General features: G+C 49.8%; 1 protein-coding gene across 2 annotated transcripts in view; it reads left to right on the top strand.

Annotated features, from left to right (window-relative positions):
* ACOT12 (acyl-CoA thioesterase 12) overlaps positions 1-27,386 on the top strand; it is a 480,317-nt gene that overhangs the window by 87,490 nt on the left and 365,441 nt on the right. For both annotated transcript variants that reach the window (XM_078677332.1, XM_078677331.1), the window contains exon 3: positions 13,728-13,788. In XM_078677332.1, the coding sequence (XP_078533458.1) occupies positions 13,783-13,788 (6 nt within the window). In that variant the 5' untranslated portion in view covers positions 13,728-13,782. The remainder of the gene's footprint in view (positions 1-13,727; positions 13,789-27,386) is intronic.

Genomic DNA, 27,386 nt, shown 5'->3' with positions numbered 1-27,386 from the left:
GTAGGAGGTCAGCATGTGGAGGAGCCTCCCGTTTTTGTCCCCCTGACCCATATACACAGGTGACAGATGAGCGCCACAGCAGTTTGGCCGACTCCAGTGGGGTTTGTTTAATCTCTTCCTGCACGGCTGCTGCCGCCATTCTTGGGGTTTGCTCGGGGATCCGGTCACGTCATTCTCCAGGCGGACAAAGCGATACAAAAGGGGATGATGGACGGAGCGTTTAAGCAAATCAAACACTCACCCCCAGTCAACTGATCTGGGTTTAATCCATCACCATTCTTTCGCTCACTCAGCCACCCCAGTTCAGACATGGCCATATGCAAATCAGTCTGACCCTGTGCTTCATGGGAACAGTCCAGCCCGAACTGCCAAGCCATGTCTTCCCTGGACCGGAAACAAGCATCCTGGGACCGGTTTCGGATTCATAATCCTCATCAGCCAGGCTATCTTGAATCCAGTGGCCAAGTGAGCAAGGGACTCACGTCTGAGCATACCCTGCCAACTTAGGGCGAAAAAAGCGATACAAAAGGGGATGATGGACGGAGCGTTTGAGCAAATCAAACACTCACCCCCAGTCAACTGATCTGAGTTTAATCCATCACCATTCTTTAGCTCACTCAGCCACCCCAGTTCAGACATGGCCATATGCAAATCAGTCTGACCCTGTGCCTCATGGGAACAGTCCAGCCCGAACTGCCAAGCCATGTCTTCCCTGGACCGGAAACAAGCTTCCGAGGACCAGTTTCGGATTCATAATCCTCATCAGCCAGGCTATCTTGAATCCAGTGGCCAAGTGAGCAAGGGACTCACGTCTGAGCATACCCTGCCAACTTAGGGCGAACAAAGCGATACAAAAGGGGATGATTTGTACCACATTCTCCAGGCGGAGCACCTGTGCCTCAAGTAGTGCGAGGTGACCATCACAGGCCCGCTGCTGCGCCCGGAAGTGGCCCTTGGCCACTGCCCGGATAATAGCTTTACCAGCCTCCCAAAGGATACTAGGTGACGTCACCGAACCCAGGTTTGTGAGTAAATAGTGTTTAAGTTCCTCTCCCACGGCTTTGTGAAATTCTTTGTTTTGAAGGAACAAGGCTTTCAAATGCCATATGGGGCAAAACCCAACTGGGTATGTGCATGAGTACTGCTGAATGGTCAGAGATTCCCTGGGCAAGAATGGAGGCATTGGTCACTCGCTGACAGTCCAGGGCCGGCATAAAAATCATTTTGATTAGGCATGGGAGTGGTGCGGCGCTGAGGTGTGTGTGTAATGTGGGGTGAGAGGGTTCCAGACCCTCCATACGTCACATAGGCCCAAGTTGGCCGCCCATTCAGACAATTTCTTGGCATGGAGCAACCTGGTAGAGGAGGGGATACCTGTAGAGTCAAGAGTGGGCTGCATGACCACGTTAAAGTCCCCACCGAGGATCATCTGACCTTTGGGTAGGTTGGAGATGCTATTAGTGAGATGTTGTAGTGTTGAGGCAAGTGTTGTGGGTGGAATGTAGATAGAGAAGAGGTGAAGGACAGCACCGCCCATCGTCCCTGAGAGAATCATGAAGCGCCCCTATGGGTCTTCAGCGACTTGGGAGAGGACAAATGGGAAGGTTTTCCTGAGTAGAATGGCGACTTTCCGAGAGCCCCTGTTAAAGCTGGAGGGCCATACTCTGTCGAAGCCATAGCGTGCTAGAAAAGCACAGCGTGGTCCCAGGAGATGGTTTTTTTTGGACCAGGAGAATGTTGGGAGAGTGTCGCTGGGCATACTTCAGTACTGCAGGACGTTTAATTCTGTCAAGCAGACTGTTTACATTCCAGGACATGACCCGGAGAGAGTGATGTTCTTGGGATGTGTGCGTCATGTGGAGTGAGAGCTACAGAGGGCACCTTAGGATGGGCCCAGGAGCGGGCCCGGGGCGAGGAATGAGCGTGACATTTCAAGTTGCGTCGAGTGTGCGGGAGCACCATGTGTTTGCGATGCGGTATCATGAAAGTGTAGTGTGCTGAGTGGAATGGAAAATGAGATGTAGAACTGAAAGTGAAACATGGGACAACGGTCCTGAACCCTCACCCACCCTATATTTCCGGAACTGAAGCATCTGTCGCCCTATAACGTGATAGAAACAAGCTAAACTATAGTGTTTAGTACAGGAGATGCATGGTGGTCCCCTCTGCTTATGTCGAATACAAATGCTGCGATGGCAATGTCAAATTCTACAGCACAACATGTCCTTAGGTGGTGATGATTCTCCGTGGCAGTTTTGCCGCCCCTTCACGAAACTTTCAGATGACTGGGCTGCGGGAGAGTCCAGAGTCTGTGGCCACCCGGTCTAGGGCACCCCAGGGAGTGCGCTCTCCGGAGGAGTCGTAGGCTGATCTGTTCCTTTGCCTGCGATGAGAAATGGAAGGGGAGGATCCGGCGCCAGGCTCCTGGCCAGTCGGGCTCAGCGATCTGGGCACGCCGGTCCGACCACCCCGCCATCTGCGAGATTGCGTGCGCCTCCTGCGTTGTTTAGGGGACAGTGGCTGAGAGGTCTGCGGACCCGAATGGGTAGGTGAGGGGAGCAGTGGAGGCCCCAAGTGGCGCTCCTCAGTCAACCAAGTCCAGGCGACCTGAGAGGAGTTGAAGAATTGGGTCTTGCCTTTGAATATGACCCTGAAGCGGGCGGGGAAGAGGAGTCTGTACTGGAGGCCGAGGTGTCCCAGTTTCTGCTTGACCTCAGTGTAGGAGCACCACTGAGTCTGCAGGTCCTTGGTGTAGTCCTGGGAGATCATGATGGTACAGTTTTGGAAGTTCAGTGGGCCCAGAGTCCGAGCTTCGCGTAGGATTGCATCTCGCGGAATTCGCAGAATTTGGTTAATTTCGCGTTCAGCGGAGAATGCGGAATTGCCAAAAATGCCCCGATCCGTGGCTTTGCGGAATTCTTTGCTTGTTAGTGTTTTCAAAACGTGTGTTCACAAGATATTTCTCCCCGAGCACACAAACAGCATTCCCGAACAGGAATAAAGCATCGCAAACGGGCGGAACAAGCAATTCCGCATGTTCGCAGAACTTTTGCATGCTCGCAGAGATTTTTTACAGTTTCGCGGGGCTTCGCGTAGCGCGACTACTCAAATTCCGCCCACCCCTATTGAACACTCGCGCAATTATAGGGTGATGGGGGGCTCCAGGTGGTGGCTTTCGAGTGTGCCACTGGTGGACTTGCTCGATCGCGAACCAGGGAGAGAGTGTCCTCAGGCATCCAGGACGATATCCAGGTTTCGATGAAGGTGGCCTCTGGAAAGCCCACTGAGCGCAAGTTGTTGCGGCGTGAGCGATTTTCAACGTCCTTGGCTCTCTTATGTAGGTCTGTGGTGTGGGATTGCAGGCGGGCCTCCTGCTCCTGTAGTTTATGGACGACATCCTCCACTGTGGAGAGGCGAGACGCGGCTTCTGAGATGCAGGTAGTGGCATTACGCAGGTCTTGTCTGAGGAGAGACATGTCCACCCGGACTTCCCCGATCTTCTCCTCTACTGACGTCCGGGACACGTCTATGGCTTGGAGGATGGTGGCCAGGTCATTGCTCGGAGGGGATGGACCGCCCACTGCCCTCTCCGGGATGCTTTGGTCCACCATGGTGAATTGGTCCATTTTAGTTTGTGTGTGTGTGGCGGAGGGTTTTGGCCCATGGTCTTTCCCTATTTTGGTGAAGGGAGGGCGCTTTGGATCCGAGTCAATAGGACTTTAAGCAAGAGCCCTCAGTCACAGGTCATCAGGGCGTTCAGATCCGGCGGTGTATATCGGGGCTGGGGCCAACCAGGGCCCGGGGCGGCAGCAGGACTCCATTGCTCCAAAGTCGTGAGGTTGTGGATCAGCAACAGGCCCGAACCAGGTCACATCGCCAGGAAGCAGGGGGCGCCAGGCTGGGTCCCCACCAGCCCAGGGGCGGGACAGGCCGTAGGCCATGAAGGAAGAGTTGAGTATTGTGGATCTCCCTCGCACAGGATGCGGAGTGGGGCCTCTGAGGAGAAGCCAACACTTTGGATCACTAGGGCAGTAGTCGTGGTGGCTGAGCATTCGAGTGGTGGTCTCGTCGCGGCAGGGCAGCCGCCCGCCTGGGACGTATGCTATGGACGGAGTTATGAGCGGTGGATGTGTAGGTTATCAGAGGTAGGGTCTGGTGCCCACCAGAAGCCCACCGCAACAGCTCCCGCCGCACATCGTCACCACCAAGCCTCCCTCCACAGAACCTCTTTGGGGCTTAGCGATGTGACGGGCCTCAGCCAAAGCAGAAGACCTCCCGTGGTTAGCACCACGCAGTCTCTGGCTGAATCTCGAGTGGGGCCCGTTTTCGTTCTAGGGGAAGGTGCGGGCCGACGAGCTCTATGCACTCCGTTGTTGCCTCTGCGGGGGGTTCGGAAGCACACCAGGGCCATGGGAAGCCGCGAATAGTGGTGAGGCGGATGTAATGGTCGGGGGTAAAGTTACTGCAGCCAGTCCCCCGCGTGGGTGCGCCGTGGATTCAGGCCTGGTCCAGGGAGGGTCGGGGGTTGCGGGCTCGGGCCCCAGGTGTATCTCATTTCACCGCAGGCAACCTCTAGCATCATGAAGGCAGGGCAGGTCCAGCGCGCAGGCCGTCAGCACTCAAGCGCTCCAATGAAGGAGGGGGAGAAGGAGCGAGTGGCCGAAGCCTCTTCTCCCGACCCCCGCTGCTCAATCAGTGCAGCCGAGACCCTCCGTCACAGTGACGCCACTTCAAGGTAGTGCTGGCGAGGGGGCCCTGTCTTAGACAGCCTCCCTCCGCTCCGTGCCTCGCCGCCTTCCCTCGCACTCAACGGGGCTCCCCAGGGCAGCATTCAGGCACTGGCTGGGTGTAGGGGTGCGCAGCCGCTGGTTCAAGGGACAACTGCGGCGGCCACTACATCGCAAGGGGCACAGCGGCCCGGCCTGGCTCCAGAGCGTCACTCGGTCCCAGAAGGGTTGTAATTGGAGTGGGGGGGACCCGTGGGCAGCAGGTCCACCTTGCTGCCCGAGTTGACGGCCGATCCCCACGCGTTGTCTCGGTGTAGCCGTCGGAACTGGTGGCGCTGAGGTCCCCCGACAATCACAGGGACGCAAACACGGTCGGGCAAAAGAGACCTCAGACCAGGCCGTGAGGCCAGTCATCTCACCTCGGATTGCTGAAGGTGGTAGCAGCGCTGGGCCTCTCAGTCCTCTTTTCACTGCCGCCAGGCGGTCTCTCTGCCCAGCCAGTCGCCAGACAGGGCTCTTTGGTCTCGGGCAGGCTGGCTTTGCTGCTGGGCAGGAGTTAGGGCTCCTAGGCCCAGGGAGCGATTGCCGCCATTTCAGGTGCGGCGAGGTGGGAAGCCAGTCAGCATGTCAACACAGCAGGCGATTCGCGGTGGGCGTCGCCGCTGACAGGTGGGAAAGCAGTAGCTGTAGGTTACTGAGTTGGATGGCTCCTGTTGTCAGCGGATCGTGGCGCGGATGACGGAGGGGTCTCGAGCACTCCTAGAGTGCGGCCTCCCTCTTGACGCGCCAAAGCCATGCCCCTGTAGTGTGAGTTTTAAAGCCGAAACTGGTATCAGTGTACAATCCTAATCATTTGGCGCTGATTCACTAATGAGTTGTAACGCTATCGATCTTGATTGCAGAGAATCAATCTTATTGTGTTTTTGCTTGCAGTCATTGGCAATTAACACAAACTCTGTCTGCAGAGGTTTGGGCTTTGGATAGTCTTTAGAGGTACAAACGTGGGTGGAAAGAAGCTCTCAGGTGGTTAAAGCAGCTGTTTGATCAAGCTGTCAGGTATAGTCAGTTATTCTCTGCACAGTGGTCGATCTTGATGTTCTTGTTTACCAACAAAATTAAGAGCTTTCATGAGCTGTGTTCTAGTTTTCCTGCATTTGTTCAGATCTTAAGGATTTGTAGAATATGTTGTTGAGGTAGGAGGATTTTTGTATTGAAGCTCTGCCTAAATGAGAGGATGTGGAGCTGGGCCTTGCAGTTGATACTACTGAAAGATACTAAGAGGGTGAGAATATTCAGAAGATGCATAATTTAATCGATAATCTAGAGTGAGTCACCAATCAACTAGATTGTTGGTAACTCTGACCTCTTCTGTTGCCTGACAACTTATTGGTAGTCCCACAGGAAGGTGTTGCTCTTGACCTTGTCAATGGAGAAGTCTTTTGATAATATTGTCTAAAACTTTGGCTGTTTTTGGCAAGACTGTTGAGGTTCACGTTTTCCAGAAAAGGTAGGGTATGTCAATACTCGAGGATGCCTCAAAAAGTCCTTGTGTGAGGGGGCATTGAAGACCTAGAGGAGGGACCTGAGTTCATCATCAGGGGTCTTTCAAGGAATCTTGAAAGGTCTATAGTGTACAATGAGTCAAAATGTGACTGCTTGGTGTACTGTGGGTATGATAGTTCTATCTGAATTGTCTGTGGTTTTATAATTCTGTAGACCTTTTTAATTAAAAAAAGTTGTTTTTTTCAGTAGTGCACATTTTGACATGTTCAAGGGGCGAGTCTCAAGTGGTCTTGAAACAGTGCTTAATGGCTTTGAAAAGAACTCTGCTATTGTTTTAAACTGTATTGATGGTATATATCAGTGTAGTACGGTGCCTTGGCTTGGGGGATGAATTTCCTGAGGCTTGATTAGAGCGGTTAGTGGGGGGGAGAGGAGGGGTCTCAATACCCAAACCCCCAATGTGAACCATCATGCAGCGACAAACCTCTGTGCATATGACGGGGCCCATGGTTTAGACTCAAAAGTTAGAAAACCCGCCCTCTTTATCCAATTCCTTCATGAGGATACACCCCACCCTCCAAGCCACCCACCCACACTAATGTGGTTGAGGAATAAAATCCTCCAGTTTATAACCTCGTTGGATAAATCGCAATCACAGACTGATGCCTGACAGAACACCAAGAGGCACAATGATTGACAAATACTGCACTATACTAATACCCATTAACCTAACGTCACATAAATGAGGTGGTTGTTGTGATATTTTAGCTTTCCAAAGGCTACAACGTTAAAAAGCAGTTTTGAATCAAAGAGCCCTAAACTAATGAGATTGTCCTTTGCATTGGCTGAGTTGATAGAATAATTATTCGTCTGTTGTAGGCATTTAACCATTAAAGTCAAAGGCCTCTTTGCACGATGTCAGAAATCTAAACTTCAAACGACTGTCTCCAAGATGATTGCTGCACGATGGCGGGAGCCTAATTCTAAGCAGGTGAAGGTGTAGCATCACATTTTCAAAAGACAAATTAACCTGAGTTGCAGGAAAATGTACACTCCAAAAAACACCAGGGATTCTGGCACATGTGATGTGCCCCATCCATTTTGCTTTTGTTTAGTTTGCTTTTATCCAGTCATCTAATACCACTCAGCATTGAAAATATATAGACAGAAACACAAAACAAGTATAGATCCAGGTGTAAGCTGCACACTTGTGAAATACACCACACCATTTTGCAAGATATTGATGACATGGCAAGCTTGCGAACTATCAATAAATTAATTACCACGTTAGTCAAACAATCAACACACCAACTAAAGAATGATCAAATTAGGGTCTTATGTGACATAAATAGAAGGAAGGTGCTGTTTAATAGATTTTGATTTAAGCTCCACTAGCACGAATTCTGTCATGAGTTCTGGCCTTAATTTGCTATCTAAAATCTCTGTAGCATGGTTGGTCGCTTCATGTCATCAGTAATGACTGAGTTACGCCAGGGTCTGTCATCAAAACTAGTGTATTGGTTTCTTTATCACACCTGACTCAAGGAACTCCACCATTGCAGCCAGATTTCTGAAGAGAATTTAACTGAGCTCCTCCAATGATACACATCATTCCAACCTACCAGGTTACAATATGGCACATTTGAGGACAGCATTTTGTCAATTTATCGTAGCTTGGTTTTATTGAATGCAAAGAACTTAAACTACCAAGTTATTGGTTGAGTTCTGAGAAGATTGTCTTGGGAGTTCTTTGTAAGCAGCTGTGGAGTTACTGAGTTACACCATACAGAGGACATGAAGCCAGTGCAGGGTTTCTATTATCGCTTTATTAGCATTTATAGTACATCACATGAAGAGCGCCGGGCGTCTGCTGTGTGTTGCGCAGTGCCGGCGTTTCTCTGGCGCGAACGGCAGTTCGCGAATGCCCAGTCCATCCGGACGTGCTCAGGCGTGTTACGTCACACGCCCTGAGCGTAGCGTCTAGAACGCTAACACCACATATCTCCCTTTTTTCCATAAGGGAGGAAACAGTTCAGTGTTCAATGTTCATTTATTCAAAGTCTCTTAGATGCAAGGGCCTGACCACCAACCTCCCAGCACGCGTGCGTCTTACCGGAGTGGGGGTTCTTCTCAGCTGCTCTGGTTCGGGGCTCTCTACCTTTCCTCCTGCTTGACCTTGTCCCACTCTTCCAGGTGTAGCTTCCACTCTCGCCGATGTTTCTCTTCCACTGGTATCGATGGGGACTCCCATGTCCATGCTCACATTTTCCATTCCCCTGCCTGCCTCTTCGGGCTCTTTTTCTCCACTTGCTGCTCCTTGTACCTGAACGTGCACGTCATTGTTGTTCTCCTCTGGCCACTTCACTATCTTGTTGACCTTGGCCATGCGATCGTGTGACCACACCCTGCCATCGCTGAGGAGAGCCGCTCTGTTGTACACTTCTTCTACTTGTAGGGGTGGGCTGTACCTACTCTCCCCTTTCTTCTTCATGATGGCTTGTTTTACTCTCACCCACTCTCCTTTTTCCAACGACGAACTTTGTGTCCTTTTTCTTTGATTGTAGTGGTCTGTGTACACCTTCTGCGCTCTCTGCAAGTTGTGTTGGACCACCGCCGGTGACCATTTGCTGGTGATCGTTTTCTCTCTCCAGACCACATTGTCTTTCGTGAACGGGTGTCTACCCCTGAGAATCTGGAAGGGACTGTACCCTGTCTTGGTGGGGGTAATTCTATACGCCCACAACATTCTTTGGATTTCTAACTCCCAGTCCTTTCCTTGCATAATGGCGGCTTGAATGGATCCCATCAGCACGCGATTGAATCTTTCCACTTGTCCATTACAGGCGGGATGATACACTGCCGTGTGTTTTGCCTTGATTCCGTTTCTTTCCATGTAGCTTCGCCATTTTTCTGACGTGAACTGTGGACCATTGTCTGTCAGGATGGTTCTCGGGATGCCCTCCCTCAGAAACACGGAAGTGAGAAATTTGATTACAACCTCCGCGTCCATTACTTCATGTACGTGTACTTCGGGCCATTTTGAATACTTGTCCACCAGTACGCACAAATACTTTGCTATCCCATGCCCATCCAATATCGGCCCTAGGATGTCAACAGCTATGTCCTCCCATGGGTCACTGGGTTGTTCGAAGCGGCCCAACGCCGGTCTTAATGGCTTGAGTACTTTATCTGACTCTTGGCACTGGCTGCAGTCCCTGACGTGTCTCTCAACTGCGATGTCCATTCCTGGCCACCAGTACATCTGCTTCACACGTGACTTGGTATTCACTATCCCGAGGTGACCTTCGTGCAGTTGGTTCAGCAATATAGGGATCAGTTCCTGAGGGGGTATCACCTTGTCCCCCGGTACAGAAAGGTTCCTGAGTCACTCACGGACAACTCCTCTCTCACTTCAAACAGTTTCTTGAGCTCCTCCTTCAGTTTTCTTTTGTTCGGCCACCCGTTGACTAAGTGCTTCTTAGCCTCCTCCAAGGTCTCATCTTTTCCATATGCTTGGGTTAATTCCTGCATGCTTATCGCCCTTTCCACATCTTCCATAGCCGCCACCATTTCCTCGTTCTCCTCCGCGGCGGCAGGTGCTTCCTCCATGTTCGACGCCCTTCTAAGGTAGTCTGCTACCTTGTTGCGCGTACCTGGGATATACTCAACGTCATATGTGTACTCCAGGAGCTTGAGCGTCATCTTGGCAATCCGCGGGGTTGCCGTTGCATGTCCACTTGAGGTCAGCACCTTGACTAGTGGCTTATGGTCGGTTTGCAGGCGGAACCTCGTGCCCCACAGGAACTGCCGGAAATTTCCCATGGCCCACACTATTGCCAACATTTCTTTCTCAATTACACTGAACTTCTGCTCAGTGGCTGACAATGTCCTGGACGCAAAGCTCAGCGTTTCAACCGAGTTATTCTCTCTTTGTTGAGCAAGGACCGCTCCCAGTCCTTTTTCGCTGGCATCTGTGGTGAGGATGCTGACTCCCATAGGGTCATAACCCTGCAACGGCACAGCCTGGCTGATGTCCTTCTTCAACTCATCGAATTCTTGCTGAGCTGCACCATTCCAGAGAAAGGACGTCTTGTCTCTGACCAGTTGATGCAAGCCGTGTGTCTTAGTCGCGAAGTGTTGGACGAACTTGCTATAGTACTCTGCCATCCCCAGAAATGACCGTACCTCTTCTTTGTTGTTAGGGGCTCTGGCCGCGCAGATCGCTCTCACGTTGTCCTTTTTTGGTGTTATTCCATGTCCACTTATTTCGTGCCCCAGGTAGGTAACGGAGGTCATACCAAAGCGGCACTTCTCCCATTCCGCCGTGAGTCCTCTTCTTTGCAGTACACTCAATACTTGGTCCAGTTTGGCATCATGGTCCTTACGATCTACACCCATCACCAGGATGTCGTCTTGGAAGTATTGAATGCCCTCGACCTCCTTGAACAGGCGATGCATTAATTTTTGGAACACCGCCGCTGCGGACGCCAGCCCAAAGGGCATCCTGCGGAATCGGTAGCACCCGTAGGGGGTAATGAAGGACGTGAGTTTCCTGCTGGACGGGTGGAGTTCAATCTGATGGTACGCTGACGTGAGATCGACGGTGGAGAACCACTGCACTCCCCTGGTTTTTGCTAGCATCTCCTCTATTCTCGGGAGAGGGAACTTCTCTACCACCAAGCATTTGTTCAGCTCGCGTAAGTCCACGCAGAGGCGCACCTTCCCGTTGGGCTTCCTGGCAACCACGAGGGAAACCAACCATTCTGAGCTGTCGATGGGCTCAATGATACCCTGCTCTTCCAATCGGGACAACTCTTGTTGAACTGCCTCTCTCACTGCAATGGGAATGTTGCGGACCTTGTGGGATACGGGTTGGGCGTTTTCTTTGAGCACAATTTTATGCAGGAATTTCTCCAATTTGCCCACTTTGCCACCAAAGACTCTGGGATACTCTCTTCTCACTCTGTCCAAGTCGGGCCACTGCTCGTCGCCTGTAAGGAGGATCTGTTCCTTGCTGCCTGGGTCTAGTTTAATTCCCAAGTCTCCTTGGTCTCTCCACCCCAGGACAGAGGGTCCTCTCTCAGCTACGTATAGCTTACAGGTCGCCGTCCTTCCTCGAAACTCGAACAAGAGGCTCCGGTACCCCACCATGGGGATCAGGTTTTCTGTATACGATATCGGTCTGATGTCCGGCGGATTGAGGTGTGAACCTAGGCTCGGACTGAAGTCTCCTTCCCACACCGATCTCTGTACAATGGAGTATGGTGAACCAGAGTCAATCGCTACCTTGATTTTCACTCCACCTATCAACATTTCAACTCGCGGCTTGTCGGAGCGCTGGGTGTCGACACCTAGTACCTGCTCCTCGATACACAGCACTTCGTCATCTTCACCCGACTCCACACTAGCGCCTCCATCTTGCGGCTGTTGCGCTATGTATTTCACCATTGTCCTTTTTTCCTTCTTGCGGCATACTTTCTCGAAGTGGCTGATCAGGCCGCAAAACATGCATTTTGCCCGAAAGGCTGGGCAGCGTTTGTCCTGAGCCGTGTGGTTGGCACTGCCACATCTGTAGCAAGACGATCCGGTGGTAGAGGACTGTCTTCCCACTTGTCCTGATTTTCCCGCCCATTTTCCGGGTGCGCGGTCGCCACTTGGCGCCATTTTGTGCCTGTTCGACGATTCTGCGTCATCAATTTTGTTGACCATTACTCTTTGCGCGCTTTCTTTCTTCGCGGCCTCTGCGCACCTCTTGGAGAGCTCAGCTTTCTTCACCATTGCGATCACTTCTTTCAACGTGGCTTCACCGTGAGCCCATAGCTTGTCCTGCACATTCTTGTTGGTCGTGGGCATCACTATCTGGTCTTTAATAAAGTCTTCTTCCATGTTCCCATATTTGCACGTGACTGCAAGTCTCCTCAAGGCTGCTACGTAGTCGTCAACTGACTCTCCGTCTCCCTGTTTCCTATGCTGGAAATTGAATCGGTCTATGGAGACGCATACTGCTGGGCGGTAATGGGCGTCCAAGTCTTCTAAGGCCTGCTTGAATATATCAGCGTCAGCTGCTTGAAGCGGTGGAGACGCAATATTTTTGAACACTCTTATGCCTTCTGGACCCAGATTGTGTAGTAATATCCGTCTCCGTCTCGCTGGAGTGAACTCGTCAGTGGATTCGTCCTCCAGGGCTTCTAGGTAGTTGCCGAAGTACTCCCTCCAGTCCTCCCACTTCATCTGGGGTTCTCCAGGCCTTGGTAAAAACGGGATTGGGGCTGTGAGTGATGACGCCTGACTGCTCATTTTGATTCGCCCTTCTGGTCCTTCCTCTCGGTTCCCGGAGCTGCCTGGCGCGCTGTTGTCTCCTTCTTGACGCCTGGGGCTGCCAGGAGCACTGTCGCTGTCTTGCTTTCGACGTTGCGGCGCTGGGCGCACTGCTCCCCGCTCCTTCGTGGGCGCCCTTTTCAGCCATGTTCTACGAGGAGTTTTCGCTGGCCTACTGTGCTACTGCGCAGGTCGCTTTGCTTTTCTGACCTGTACTCTGTTTATTCTTCCTGCGCCTCTGCCACGCTCTTTGTTCTGCTTTGTTTGACTTCTGTCTTACTTCACCGGTGCTGCAGGTGAGTTGCGTGGGGTCTTCGAGTTCTGGTGTGCCTCCCAGGCCTCCCTTCACCTCTGCCTATCTGGTGCTGCTCCTCCTAGTTCCTTGCGGGTAGATCCCACTCCTCGTCGCCACTGTGGAGTTACTGAGTTACACCATACAGAGGACATGAAGCCAGTGCAGGGTTTCTATTATCGCTTTATTAGCATTTATAGTACATCACATGAAGAGCGCTGGACGTCTGCTGTGTGTTGCGCAGTGCCGGCGTTTCTCTGGCGCGAACGGCAGTTCGCGCATGCCCAGTCCATCCGGACGTGCTCAGGCGTGTTACGTCACACGCCCTGAGCGTAGCGTCTAGAACGCTAACACCACAGCAGCTTCAATCAACTTAATTCCATATTTTAGTAATTTATAAATACCCAAGCATAACTATTTATTCTCTCACTTATAAAAGGGCTTATTTTTTACAATGGAACATAGGAAAGAAAAAACAGTTCCGCATGAGTTTTCTACCCCCAGACATTAGCCAAATGCCTGTTATTGTAGTTGTAAATATGAAGCTCTACCATTATTGAAGTCCTGCTGACTACTTCCAACCTTATGTTGTGGTTTGATCCACTTTTATCAGTCAAATATCGGCAAGGTTGATAAGGATAATGTCACTTTAACTTTCAATTGATTGGGAATAGAATTGCTTCTAATCACAAACTACAGTGAGACATTTTAGAAATAGTGCCTGCAATCTAATAATGCATTCGATATTGCTTTGATATAGCTTCTTATGGGCTGACATCAGACAGTAAAAATTAATGCAAAGGCATTTAGTCTCATGAACTAACTGATGGTATTTTTTATTGTTGCAACTTTTGTTATATATCAGAATTTCTGTGTTCTACTTTCAGGATTGGCCAAGTCATCAGTATAAAGGCAAAGGTTAACAGAGCCTTCAATACGAGTATGGAGGTAAGAAATGCAGATTTCCAATTCTTCACATTTTCTGCCTATGCAAGTATCAAACGTACTACAATTCTACAAAACTTTGAAATTCTGTGGCTTCAAGCTGTTTTTGACTAAACAGGAGACCAGTCAATGTGCTAGAACCTATTCAGTGACAGGAGTTCTAATGCATTTTGCTCTTGTGAACACATTGATCGTTCAGAGCGGGCCTAACCTAGTCTACCTAAGATGCCACCTCAACCAGGGGTCTGAAATAAAATACTGTTATAAAGATGAAGATGTGGTGCAATATTCCCCACAAACGGAAGTCTGATTATTCATGTGCTCAGATCACCAGGAGGAAGCAAGGATCTCCTTCATGCCTTCAGAAATGCTAATGGCAGGCACCAGATACGCCGTCATAATAGGCCCTTTTTATGCCAAGTGACCCAGCCTGGGCCTACAGTCCCACACAAGAAGGCTATTAACCTATCGTATGCTGGGTAGGGCAGTACTGCCAAACCTGCCATTCCCAGAGATCTTGAAGCGACTTCTGCGACGAGTGAAAATAGGGATGGAGCGGGAAACATTGTTGAGATCCAGTCAAACCAAGAATCAAAATCCCAATACAGACAGAAACAGTTAATGTTCTGAAGTCTGTTGATGGAATACATATGGACTTTCGCCGCACTGGAAAGATTGCTGAAATACCTACGCTTAGTTTGTGCTGGTATTTGCTGGTGCTGAGCACCACCACTTATTTTTCAACACCAGCACTTATTTATTCCAATACACCACATGATGGAGCTGTCTATCCATTTATGACCTGATCTTATCAGCAGTGTCTAACAATTAAATACACATTAAAAAAATGTATACCAGCCCAGGTTATTCACACAACTTGTGGTCATAGTTCCGCAGATGTGAATGTTTGTTCCTGCCAAAATATCATGTCACTGATCCATTTCTTAAATGTGGGTGCCCTGCAGTGCTCATCCTGGGGACTGGCGACTCTAACAGACATGCTTCTAATCGCTAAACAGCCAATTGCCTTGAAGTGTAACTCTCCAAGCCCACCAACACTACAGGAGTGGGCTGGACGGCTCTGGTCACTGCTGGCAAGGGAGAAACTGACATGGTCACTTGTCGACATGGACCACAAATTCGATAGCCAGTGGCAACTGCCGGTGGACTATTTGTCGTACAGGGGGATTGAACTATGCTGTCCCACATCCCTGAGCTTTTTCCAAATGAACACTTGAGTTATAGGGTATGTATATGGAGTATTGTTTTTGACAAGAGCTCGAGGAATAATTGTGATGCAGCTAACAATAGTATGCTTTATTTACTCATGTGATTGATTGTATGTTGGTGGGTGATGGGCAAGATTGGGGGAGTGGGGTAGATTAGGGGATTGGGGGAGATTGAGGGAGTGGGGTCGATTGGCGTGGAGTGAGGTAGGTTGGGGTGGGGTAAATTGGGCTATGGTAGATTGAGGTGGGAGGGGGTTGATTGGGATGTGGTGGGGTAGATTGTGGGATATTGGGGTGGGGTAGATTGAGGGAGTGGGGTCGATTGGAGTGGTTTGAGGTGGGGTACATTGGGTTAGGGTAGATTGGGGTGGGGAAATTATGGTGGATGGGGTAGATTGGGTGTAGTGGGGTAGATTGGGGTATATTGGGGTAGGTTAGATTGGGATGGGTGGGGTAGATTGGAGTGGGGTGGATTGAGGTGGGGTGGTGTGGATTGGGATAGGTGGGGTGCTATGGGTTGGGGTAGATTGGGATGGGTAGGGTGGGGTAGATTGGGATGGATGGGGTAGATTGGGATGGAGTGGGGTAGATTTGGATGGAGTGAGGTAGAGTGGGATGGGTGGGGTACGAGGGGCTTGGCTAGATTGGGATGGGTTGGGGTAGATTGAGATGGTGGTGGGGTAGATTGGAATGGAGTGGAGTAGATACGAGTGGGGTTGGGTGGATTAGAGGAGATTGGAATGGGGTGGGTTGGAGTAGATTGGAAAGGGTGGGTTAGAGTAGATTGGAGTAGGGTAGATTGGGAGTGCAGGTTAGATTGGGATGGGGTAGATTGGGGAGTGAGGTAGATTGGAGTGATGTTGGATCAAGTGAGATGGGGTAGATTGGATTACAGTGGGTCAGATTGCAGTGGGTTAGATTGTGTGGGTTAGATTGCGGTGGGGTGTATTGATTGAGATATTTTGGGGTGGGGTACATTGGTATGGGATTGTGTGGGGTAGGTTGGGATGGGGTGGGGTTGATTAATGTGGCATATGTGGGGTAAATTGGGGTTGGTAGCGAAGATTGAGATAGGGTAAATTGTGGTAGACTGGAGTGGGGTAGGTTGGGATGGTGTGGGGTAGATTGGGCTGGGTGGGGTAGGTTGGGATGGGGTGAGTTAGGCTGAAGTGGGTTAGGCTGAAGTGGGATAGATTACTGTGGGGTAGATTACAGTCAGTTAGATTGCAGTGGGGCGGATTGCAGTGGGGTGAATTGCAGTGGGGTGCAGTGGGATAGATTTGAGTGGGATAGATTGGGATGCGATGGGGTGGGTAGATTAGGATGGAGTGGGGTAGATTAGAGTGGGGTGGATTGGGGTGGAGTGGGAGAGATTTAAGTGGAGTGTGGTACATTGGAGTGAAGTGCAGAGGGGTATATTTGGGTATAGGTGTGTGAAGTGTGGTACATTGGAGTGGGGTAGATTGGATTTGAGAGGAGTTGGATAGATTATGCTGGAGTTTAGAGTGGAGTGGGGGTACATTGGATTGGAGTAGATTGGAGTTGCGTGGTTTGGACTGGGGTATATTGGATTGGGGTAGGGTAGATTGGAGTGAGGTGGAGGGGGTAGATTGGGTTAATTTGATTTGAGTGGAGTGGTGTGGGGTAGATTGGAGTGGGGTAGATTGGATTTGGGTAGATTGGAGTAGATTGGGGTGTAGTGGGGTAGATTAAAGACTGATGAGTGGGGTGGAGTTGGGTAGATTCAAGAGGGATGATTGGAGTGGGGTAGAGTGGATTGGGGTAGATTGCAGTGGGGTAGATTGGAGTAGGGTAGAGTAGGGTGGAGTAGATTAGGGAGTTGTGGATTGGGGGAGTGGGGCCAATTGGGGGATTGGGGTCGATTGAGGGAGGTGGGTAGATTGAGAGAGTGGGGTAGATTGATGGACTGGGGTCGAATGGAGTGGTTTGAGGTAGATTGAGGTGGGGTAAATTGGGTTAGGGTAGATTGGGGTGGGATGGGGTAGATTGGAGTAGGGTGAGGTAGATTCGGGTATATTGGGGTGGGTTGGGGTAAATTGGAGTGGGGTAGATTGGAGTGGGGTGGATTGAGGTGGGGTGGGGTGGATTGGGAAGGGTGGGGTACGGTGTGTTGGGGTATATTGGGATGGGTGGGGTGCGGTAGATTGGGATGGTGTGGGGTTGATTGGGATCGGTGGGGTACAATGGGTTGGGCTAGATTGGGATGGGTTGGGGTAGGCTGAAGTGGGTTATGTTATGTTATGTTATGTTAAAAATGTTGTACCGCGCACGTACACCGAAACGGTTTCTTGGCGCTCATAATAGACATAGCGAGCCGGGCAAGGGTATCATACTAAGGCCGCTTTGAAGAGAGAAGTTTTCAAGGTTTTCCTAAATGACTCATAGGTGGGGCAATGGCGGAAGGAAGAAGGGAGGGAATTCCAAAAAGAGGGGCCAAGAAAAGAAAATCGCAATCCGCCATGCTATTTACGGCGGTTAGATGGAATGCAAAGGAGGTTATCGGCAGATGATCTAAGATTGCGGGTAGGAAGGTATCTCTTTAGTTTGGAGGAGACAAATTCAGGGGCGCGGTTATGCAGAGATTTGAAAACGGTGCATCCGAGTTTGAAGGAGCACCGTTGGGCCACTGGGAGCCAATGAAGGCTCCTCAAAAGAGGGGAGACGTGCTGGTGTTTAGGTTGGTGAAACACCAGACGTGCCGCCTGATTCTGGATTAACAGGAGTTTTTGAAGCTGATAAGCCGGGATCCCCACATACAAAAGGTTGGCGAAGTCAACCCTGGAGATGACCAAAGCCAGTATGACTAAAATGAGTGCCTCTCTGGTGAGAAAACGACAGATCTTGCGGATCCTGCGTAGTTGGAAAAAACAGGATGATGTCACTGCCGAGATCTGGGGTTTCATAGATAAATCCTCAGAGATGACCACTCCGAGGCTTTTCACAGTGCTGACCGGACGAGGAGGGGTGCCAAGAGAAAGGGGCCAGTAATTGTCATCCCATGGATTGGTAGGGCCACCCACCAGGACAAGTTCCGTCTTAGACGGATTCAACTTGAGCTGGCTGTGAGCCATCCAGTCAGAGATGAACAACATTGTGGTTTGGAAATTAAATCGGGAAGAGGGTGAAGTGTCCAAGGGAAAGACCAACTGAAGGTCATCTGCATAATTATAAATAGTGGCTGGGGAGTGACGGAGAGAGACCATAAGTGGTTGCATATATAAATTAAAGAGAAGGGGAGAGAGGGCAGAACCCTGAGGGACACCACAAGTGAGGGGGGAGAAGGGAGCGGCGAAGGTAGACAGGTGGACTGCCTGCGAGCGGCCTTGCAGGAAGGATCGCACCCAATCCAGGGCGATGCCCTGGATGCCGGCGTTACTGAGACGGTCGATCAGAATAGTATGATCGACCGTGTCAAATGCCGCCGAGAGATCCAACAATACAAGGGCTTGAGAGAGATTATTGTCAGCGCCAGCTCGGAGGGTGTCCATGACCGCCGCAATCACCATCTCTGTGGAATGAAGAGGGCGAAAACCAGCCTGCTGGGGGTCCAAGAAAAGGGAGGTCTCCACAAACGTGCTCAAACACCGGGTGACATAGGTCTCTAGGATCTTTCCCAAAAAAGGAAGAAGAGAAATGGGCCTGTAGTTACTCAGCACTAGTGGGTCGGCGCCGGGTTTCTTTAGAATAGGTAGTACCACGGCCTGCTTGAAGGCCTCTGGAACAACTCCTGATGTTAAAGAGGAGTTGAGGAGGGCCAAGGCTGGACCGGGACAGGCCATGAAAATTTCCTTCAGAATATGTGGAGGGCAGCAGTCCCTAGGAGAACCAGAACAGACTTTTTGAAGAAGGCTGTGGAAGTCAGGAGCGGAGATGAGAGGAAACGTAGAAAATTCCTGAGGGTTTGCAGGGGGAAGGGGAAAGGATTTAGAAGGAGAGGGTGGGGGGATGTTAGTTTTGATAATACAGATTTTATCTTGAAAGAAGGCATTGAGCTCATCACACAGAGCCTGGGTAGGCACCAGGGGAAGAGTGATGCGGTCTGGGAGGGAGAGCTCATTGACAATTGAAAAAATGTCTTTAGTTTTTGAGGCCGACTCCAAGATTTTACTGGAAAAGTAGGACGTTTTTGCCTCAAGTATCGAAGATTTATATTTATTTAGTAGAGTGGTAAACTCTATCTTGAGTAGAGGGTCGTACTTGTGGCGCCAGCGGCGTTCAGCTTGGCGAAGGGCAAGTTTGTAGGATTTAAGCTGGTCATTGAACCAACGCTGAGCGTCGTGAGGGCGCTGGACTTTTATAGTCTTTAGGGGAGCTACAGTATCGGATGCTTCCTTCAACCAATGCTCAAGAGAAGAGGCTTGATGAGAGACTGATTCAGAGTCTGGAGGGACTGAGGCTGCCAAAAGAGAGTGAAGTTTTGGCAGGTTGGCATTTTTCCAGTTACGAGCCGTGATGTTCGCTGGACGCGGGGGGCGGTGAAAACTGGGGAGGTCAACTGAGAAGGAGATAAGATAGTGGTCTGACCAGGTACATGGGGTGATCAGTGGAGGGTCGGGGTGTAGTGGGGTAGATTAAAGGCTGATGAGTGGGGTGGAGTTGGGTAGATTCAAGAGGGATGATTGGAGTGGGGTAGAGTGGAGTGGGGTAGATTGCAGTGGGGTAGATTGGAGTAGGGTAGAGTAGGGTGGAGTAGATTGGGGAGTTGTGGATTGGGGGAGTGGGGCCAATTGGGGGATTGGGGTCGATTGAGGGAGTTGGGTAGATTGAGGGAGTGGGGTAGATTGATGGACTGGGGTCGAATGGAGTGGTTTGAGGTAGATTGAGGTGGGGTAAATTGGGTTAGGGTAGATTGGGGTGGGATGGGGTAGATTGGAGTAGGTTGAGGTAGATTGGGGTATATTGGGGGTGGGTTGGGGTAAATTGGAGTGGGGTAGATTGGAGTGGGGTGGATTGGGGTGGGGTGGATTGGGAAGGGTGGGGTACGATGGGTTAGGATAGATTGGGATGGGTGGGGTGCGGTAGATTGGGATGGTGTGGGGCTGATTGGGATCGGTGGGGTACAATGGGTTGGGCTAGATTGGGATGGGTTGGGGTAGATTGAGATGGGATGGGGTAGATTGGAATGGAGTGGAGTAGATACCAGTGGGTTGTGTGGAATAGAGATTGGAGTGGGGTGGCTTCGAGTAGATTGGAGTGGAGTTGGTTGGAGTAGATTGGAGTAGGGTAGATTGGGAGTGCAGGTTAGATTGGGATGAGGTAGGGTAGATTGGGGAGTGAGGTAGATGGAGTGATTTCGGGTCGATCGGAGTGGTGTGGGGTCAAGTGGGATGGGGTCGATTGGATTGCAGTGGGTTAGATTGCGAAGGGTTAGATCATGTGGGTTAGATTACAGTGGGGTAGATTGCAGTAGGGTGGGGTGGTTTGAGGTATATTGGGGTGGGGTAGATTAGGATGGGATGGGGTAGGTTGGGATAGGGTGGGGTTGCTTAATGTGGCATACGTGGGGAAAATTGGGGTGAGTGGAGAAGATTGAGATGGGTTGTTTGGGATGGAGTGGGGTAGATTGGAGTGGGGCAGGTTGGGGTGGAGTGGGTCATATTTGTGTGGAGTGTAGTACACTGGAATGAAGTGAATAGGGGTATATTTGGGTACAGGGGTGTGAAGTGTGGTAGATTGGAGTGGGGTAGATTGGATTTGAGAGGAGTTGGCTAGATTAAAATGAAGTTTGCAGTGGGGTGGGGTAAATTGGATTTTAGTAGATTGGTATGGGGCGGGTTGGACCGGGTGATATTGGATTGGCGTTAGGCTGAAGTGGGATAGATACCAGTGGGGTAGATTACAGTCAGTTAGATTGCAGTGGGGCGGATTGCAGTGGGGTGAATTGCAGTGGGGTGCAGTGGGATAGATTTGAGTGGGATAGATTAGGATGCGATGGGGTGGGTAGATTGGGATGGAGTGGGGTAGATTAGAGTGGGGTGGATTGGGGTAGAGTGGCACAGATTTAAGTGGAGTGTGGTACATTGGAGTGAAGTGCAGAGGGGTATATTTGGGTATAGGTGTGTGAAGTGTGGTACATTGGAGTGGGGTAGATTGGATTTGAGAAGAGTTGGATAGATTATGGTGAAGTTTAGAGTGTAGTGGGGGTATTTTGGATTGGAGTAGATTGGAGTGGCGTGGTTTGGACTGGGGTATATTGGATTGGGGTAGGGTAGATTGGAGTGAGGTGGAGGGGGTAGATTGGGTTAATTTGATTTGAGTGGAGTGGTGTGGGGTAGATTGGAGTGGGGTAGATTGGATTTGGGTAGATTGGAGTAGATTGGGGTGTAGTGGGGTAGATTAAAGGCTGATGAGTGGGGTGGAGTTGGGTAGATTCAAGAGGGATGATTGGAGTGGGGTAGAGTGGAGTGGGGTAGATTGCAGTGGGGTAGATTGGAGTAGGGTAGAGTAGGGTGGAGTAGATTGGGGAGTTGTGGATTGGGGGAGTGGGGCCAATTGGGGGATTGGGGTCGATTGAGGGAGTTGGGTAGATTGAGGGAGTGGGGTAGATTGATGGACTGGGGTCGAATGGAGTGGTTTGAGGTAGATTGAGGTAGGGTAAATTGGGTTAGGGTAGATTGGGATGGGATGGGGTAGATTGGAGTAGGGTGAGGTAGATTGGGGTATATTGGGGGTGGGTTGGGGTAAATTGGAGTGGGGTAGATTGGAGTGGGGTGGATTGGGGTGGGGTGGATTGGGAAGGGTGGGGTACGATGGGTTAGGATAGATTGGGATGGGTGGGGTGCGGTAGATTGGGATGGTGTGGGGCTGATTGGGATCGGTGGGGTACAATGGGTTGGGCTAGATTGGGATGGGTTGGGGTAGATTGAGATGGGATGGGGTAGATTGGAATGGAGTGGAGTAGATACCAGTGGGTTGTGTGGAATAGAGATTGGAGTGGGGTGGCTTCGAGTAGATTGGAGTGGAGTTGGTTGGAGTAGATTGGAGTAGGGTAGATTGGGAGTGCAGGTTAGATTGGGATGAGGTAGGGTAGATTGGGGAGTGAGGTAGATGGAGTGATTTCGGGTCGATCGGAGTGGTGTGGGGTCAAGTGGGATGGGGTCGATTGGATTGCAGTGGGTTAGATTGCGAAGGGTTAGATCATGTGGGTTAGATTACAGTGGGGTAGATTGCAGTAGGGTGGGGTGGTTTGAGGTATATTGGGGTGGGGTAGATTAGGATGGGATGGGGTAGGTTGGGATAGGGTGGGGTTGCTTAATGTGGCATACGTGGGGAAAATTGGGGTGAGTGGAGAAGATTGAGATGGGTTGTTTGGGATGGAGTGGGGTAGATTGGAGTGGGGCAGGTTGGGGTGGAGTGGGTCATATTTGTGTGGAGTGTAGTACACTGGAATGAAGTGAAGAGGGGTATATTTGGGTACAGGGGTGTGAAGTGTGGTAGATTGGAGTGGGGTAGATTGGATTTGAGAGGAGTTGGCTAGATTAAAATGAAGTTTGCAGTGGGGTGGGGTAAATTGGATTTTAGTAGATTGGTATGGGGCGGGTTGGACCGGGTGATATTGGATTGGCGTGGGGTAGATTGGAGTGGGGTGGAGGGGGTAGATTGGGTTGATTTGATTTGTGTGGAGTGGTGTGGGGCAGATTGGAGCGGGTAGATTGGAGTAGATTGGGGTGGAGTGGGGAAGATTGGGCTGATTTGAGAGGGTTGGTTTGGGGTAGATTGGAGTGGGGTAGATTGGATTGGGTTCAATTGGAGTAGATTGGGATGGAGTGGGGTAGATTAAAGAGGGATGAGTGGGATGGAGTTGGGGAGATTCAAGAGGGATGATTGGAGTGGGGTAGATTGTAGTAGGGTGGGGAAGGTTGGAGAGTCATAGGTTGGGGAGGGGTGGAGTGGGTTAGATTTGAGTGGAGTGTGGTAGATTGCAGTGAAGTGGAGAGAGGTATTTTTGGGTATAGGGGTGTGGAGTGTGGTGGAGTGGGGTTGTTTTTTGTAGATTGGAGTGGGATAGATTGGAGTAGAATCGATTGTGGTGCAGTGGGGTAGATTAGAGCGGAGAACAATTGGATAGATTACAGTAGATTTTGGAGTAGAGTGAGGTAAATTTTAATGCATTGGGGTAAATTAGACTGGGGTAGATTGGAGTGGGTTGGATTGGGGTACATTAGGTTGAGGTGGATTGGGGTAGATTGAAGTATTTTGGAGTACAGTGTGGGTAGACCAGGAGAGTGGGGATAGATTTGAGTGGAGTACGGTAGATTGGGTTGGAGAGGGGTAGATTGGAGTTGGGCAGATTGTATAGTACTTGGGGTAGACTGGATCATAGTGGATTGTGGAGGAGTGGAGTGGAGTAGGGTAGACTGGGTTAGAATGGGGTAGATTGAAGTTGGGTCAATTGGAGTAGTTTGGAATATATTGGGGTGGGTGGTGTAAATTGGGGTGGAGTACATTGAGTGGAGTGGAATAGATTGGAGTAGAGTAGATTGGGTTTGATTGTGGCGAAGTGGGGTAGATTGGGGTACATTGGTGTGGAGTGGGATAAGTGGCGTGCAGTAGAGGGGCTTAGAGGGTAGTATCGTAGAATGGAGTGGCATGGCATAGAGTACAATGGGATGGCGTAGTGTGGCATATGCATGGTGTAGTAGTGCACTAACAATACAAACACCACATTTTCAATTGAAATGGCTATTACATTTACACCGAAATACGGTTATTACTGCACACAAACGATAATGTGCTCAAATCACCTAGTGCATTGATGTGTCTTGATCATATTCAAATATTTGTTTCCCCACACTTCAGAATTGAAAAAAAGTGGTTAGTGTGTACTAATTCAAATATAATAAGAAACAGCAGTGCAGTTAATTTGTTTTCTTTTTTTTTTTAGATAAAACATTATACACCCTCTCCTCTTACATTGGTGCTCAGCAAGATTGTCACATAAATTCCCTAACTTTAAGTCAGAGAAAGAAAAATAAACACAAGCTCACTGGAAAAGAGAGCCTGACATTTGACCTCTGTCTTTGAATGTACTGCAAATGTGACAAGATAAGAACAAGATTTAAAGGCCTATTTACAGAAAGTGAGTTCGTGGAAGAATACTGTAAATAAGGTTTGTCAACTGAAGGGATGAACTCGAGCTGGCTAGCCTAAAGCAAATAAAATACGCAAATAGAAAGACAGAAAATGTAAGTTACAAACCAAAAAGCCAATGGAAATCAACTGGCGGAATTTCTGAATGGCCCCAAGATGTCTTTAGCAAACCAGACCGCTGCACTGTCTGGTAGGCTTCGACCTAAAAATGTCTCAAAACATAATGGTCTTTGACATAAAACAACGTATCTTGACAGGTAGGTCACACAATATGAATACATTTCTTTAGACATTTGTCATACGTAGAAAAGAATAATTTAACGTAATGTAGCATCATGGTCAATAGCTGCTTACTTAAGAAACAAAATCTCTCAAAACTCACCCCTTGAGGCCTTGACATGCTCATCAGTGGCGGCTCCTCCATAGGGGCATGGGGGTCACCCCACAGCTTTCTCGTAGTGCAAGAAGCAGAAATATAAAATGGTAAAACTACCATTTTATGTTTCTGCTTCTCGCACTGCGAGAAAGGAGAAGTGCCTGGAGTGCCTGATTGTGGGCGGGCGGGGGTGGTCCTACTCGAGGGCAGGGGGGGAGTGGCTTGCCCACTATTGTGGGTACTGACTGTTTGGTCGGCCCCGGGCCGACCAACCCAGTCATGCACACTCTCCCTTTTTCTCTATGTAGGCTGCATGCAGCAGCCTACATAGAGAGAATGGCCCGGCTGGGGCGCTCTCCGCTGCGCCTCACCAATCACAACGCAGCCATTGCAGCATTGGGATTGGCTTGGGTAGGGGAGGGAGGCTGTCTGCTTCCTCTTCCTGCAGTAGGAATAGCGGGACCCGGCAGCCCCATCACACCGTGACCGGCCAGGAGAGGAGGCGGCGCAGTACCCGGCAGTAAGGTAGGTTTTATATATGTTTTTTATCCCCCCCCGTCCCACCCGTCCCACAAGCATGCCGACCGCGGCTGTCTAAGATGAGGCCGGATCATTGCTAGAGGTGGTCATAGGTGCCGCTATGTGACAATTGAGGTGGCCTAAAAGTGGTCCACGGTAGGTATTAGACCCAATGCCCGGCTCAGCATTGGTAAATTATCTATCCCATTGATGATACCATCGTTGGGGATCTCGTGACGGTCAGCCCGAGCGAAAAAAGTTGCAGGAGCGTGGCCGCAAAAACTTAGGCTATGCCAGCATTTTCTGTGTAATTCTGAATCACAACACGCAGTTTTGAGGATCGTTGCTACTACTTAAGTATTCTGCCCCTCGGCTGTTTCAGCCAGTCTTCTTCCAGCAGTATGCTTAGTGTACGTTTTTGTCGCCATGCGCCTGGGACTCTCTTCACTCGGAACCACAGTATCGGTGCCTCCTTCATGTTTCAGTGTAATTCTAAAGAACAGCGCTTTATGTTGAACCTTTGAAGAAGCTGAATTAGTAAAAATAAGTAATATTAAACGTCAAATGAAGCTCACACAAGAAGTGTTTCAAGGTCAAGTAGGTACTAATTTAAGAGATGTGAGTATAGTCTGGTTTTATTCTGCCACCACCAGCTTCCCCACACCTAACAAAGAGACCAACATCAAGAGAGGGTCAGCACTACAGAAAAAAACAATTACAAGCATTAGCAAAACAAAGGGGTCTCCGGAGATCCCAGAGTTAAGGTCTTGATTGAGTCAAAAGAGAACTGCAGAGCTTGTCTTCAATAGACTTTCACACAGTCCTCACCTGTGACTGCCGGCTTTATTGGTTTTATACGAGAGGAAAGGGGTTGGACAGAGGGCGGCTGTTAAGGTGCATCCATGGTCATCACTGAGTGAGTCCCTCCTGGTACAACCAGAAATGTACAAAGAAAGCAGGCGTCTCAACACCACACTCACCTCACTCCTATCTTTATCTCCCTCCTAAGTGTATCCCCATCTCCTTGTCTCTCACCATCCTCCATGTGTCTTTTATTCTACTGTAACTCTTTGCCCTTCTTTTTGCTTTTTCCCTCCGTGTCTCCCTTTCTAGGTCTCGCCTAGATAGCTGCATAGGAGACCTTTAGTCGTTGTTCTGCTCTTTTTCCAAGCACACACTCGTGCTTGTGGCGGCATACACCTTACGGGAGCACGCAGTGGCACACTATAAGCACGAGAGCAGTGCTTGGAAATAAGCAGACATTTCATTGATGTCCTTATCGCTTCCCACACCCCTCCCCTTTCAGCGATGGCCGCCCGATATGACATGCAGTGTTGGAGCTGCTACACAACAGAATCCAAGCCTTTTTATCACGCAGTCTTGTTTTGCTTTCTTCGGAGTGTTCCTTGTCTTCTGCTCCTCGTACACTTCACCTCAATCTCTCTGTGCATGTCGGCAGCTTGGAGCTCACTTTTAATGGCAGTGGACAGACGAGGCCCTCTGCTGTGTGAAAGAATATATTGGGCCGAGTGGCTTCCTCCCAGCAGCGTCTGAGTGACTGCAATAGTCAACTGCACTGGCCAGCCACCAGCTCAGCTGATCAAAATTGCAATACATTAATCAAAACCACAGTGGGTGTTACCTGTACTGCTGATGTACAAAGGCATGGTCTTCGTTTCCTATATTTGACTAGTGCGCATTTTCCCCACATTTGGAAATGCACAGAGAAATGTAGCGAGACCCAGAAAACGCGTGATCAATTTTCAAAAACTTCCTAAATCTGCGGGTAGCTAATATAAGTGGAAAATCTGCCGTGCGTAATTTGATTTCCCGCAGTGATTCCTCTCAAACAGGAGGCGGCAAGAGGCGCAGCATAATGGGAAATATGTTGGTGTATCCCTTGCCAGTTTACAACGTGAGAAGGATGGTCCATTTCCTAGGTGGGGTACCTGGTGCTTAAGAGGCCAATGCTTCTTTTTACCCCATCTATTTGTCTTTCCGGAAACAATAACAGAGGTAGCACGGACTTCCTAAAGGGACCAATAGTGCACCGGGAAGTCTGTACAATGGGATACCATTAATCTGTGTGCACTTGAAGAAGCATGCCCAATAATAAAGCCGCTTGCCCCAAGATGATTGCTTCCAGGAGTAAAGGAAGTATAGTCTCTGTGTTTCAGTCTGCTACATTTACATAGTCAAATTTAAATTACTTTGTTTCATTGCTGTATTTCGACTCATGACGTGCCATTCTAGATATTAAAGTGATTAAGCATTTAGACTTCCAGGTATTTGGATGACTATAGATCATGTACAAATTTCTAGAAATCCTGTGTACTGGTGTGCTTTATGGATTGATGCATAGTAAT

Source organism: Lissotriton helveticus, chromosome 2_1 (genome assembly GCF_964261635.1).
Source record: "Lissotriton helveticus chromosome 2_1, aLisHel1.1, whole genome shotgun sequence".
Lineage (NCBI taxonomy): Eukaryota > Metazoa > Chordata > Amphibia > Caudata > Salamandridae > Lissotriton > Lissotriton helveticus.
This window is presented reverse-complemented; position numbering and strand designations above follow the sequence as displayed.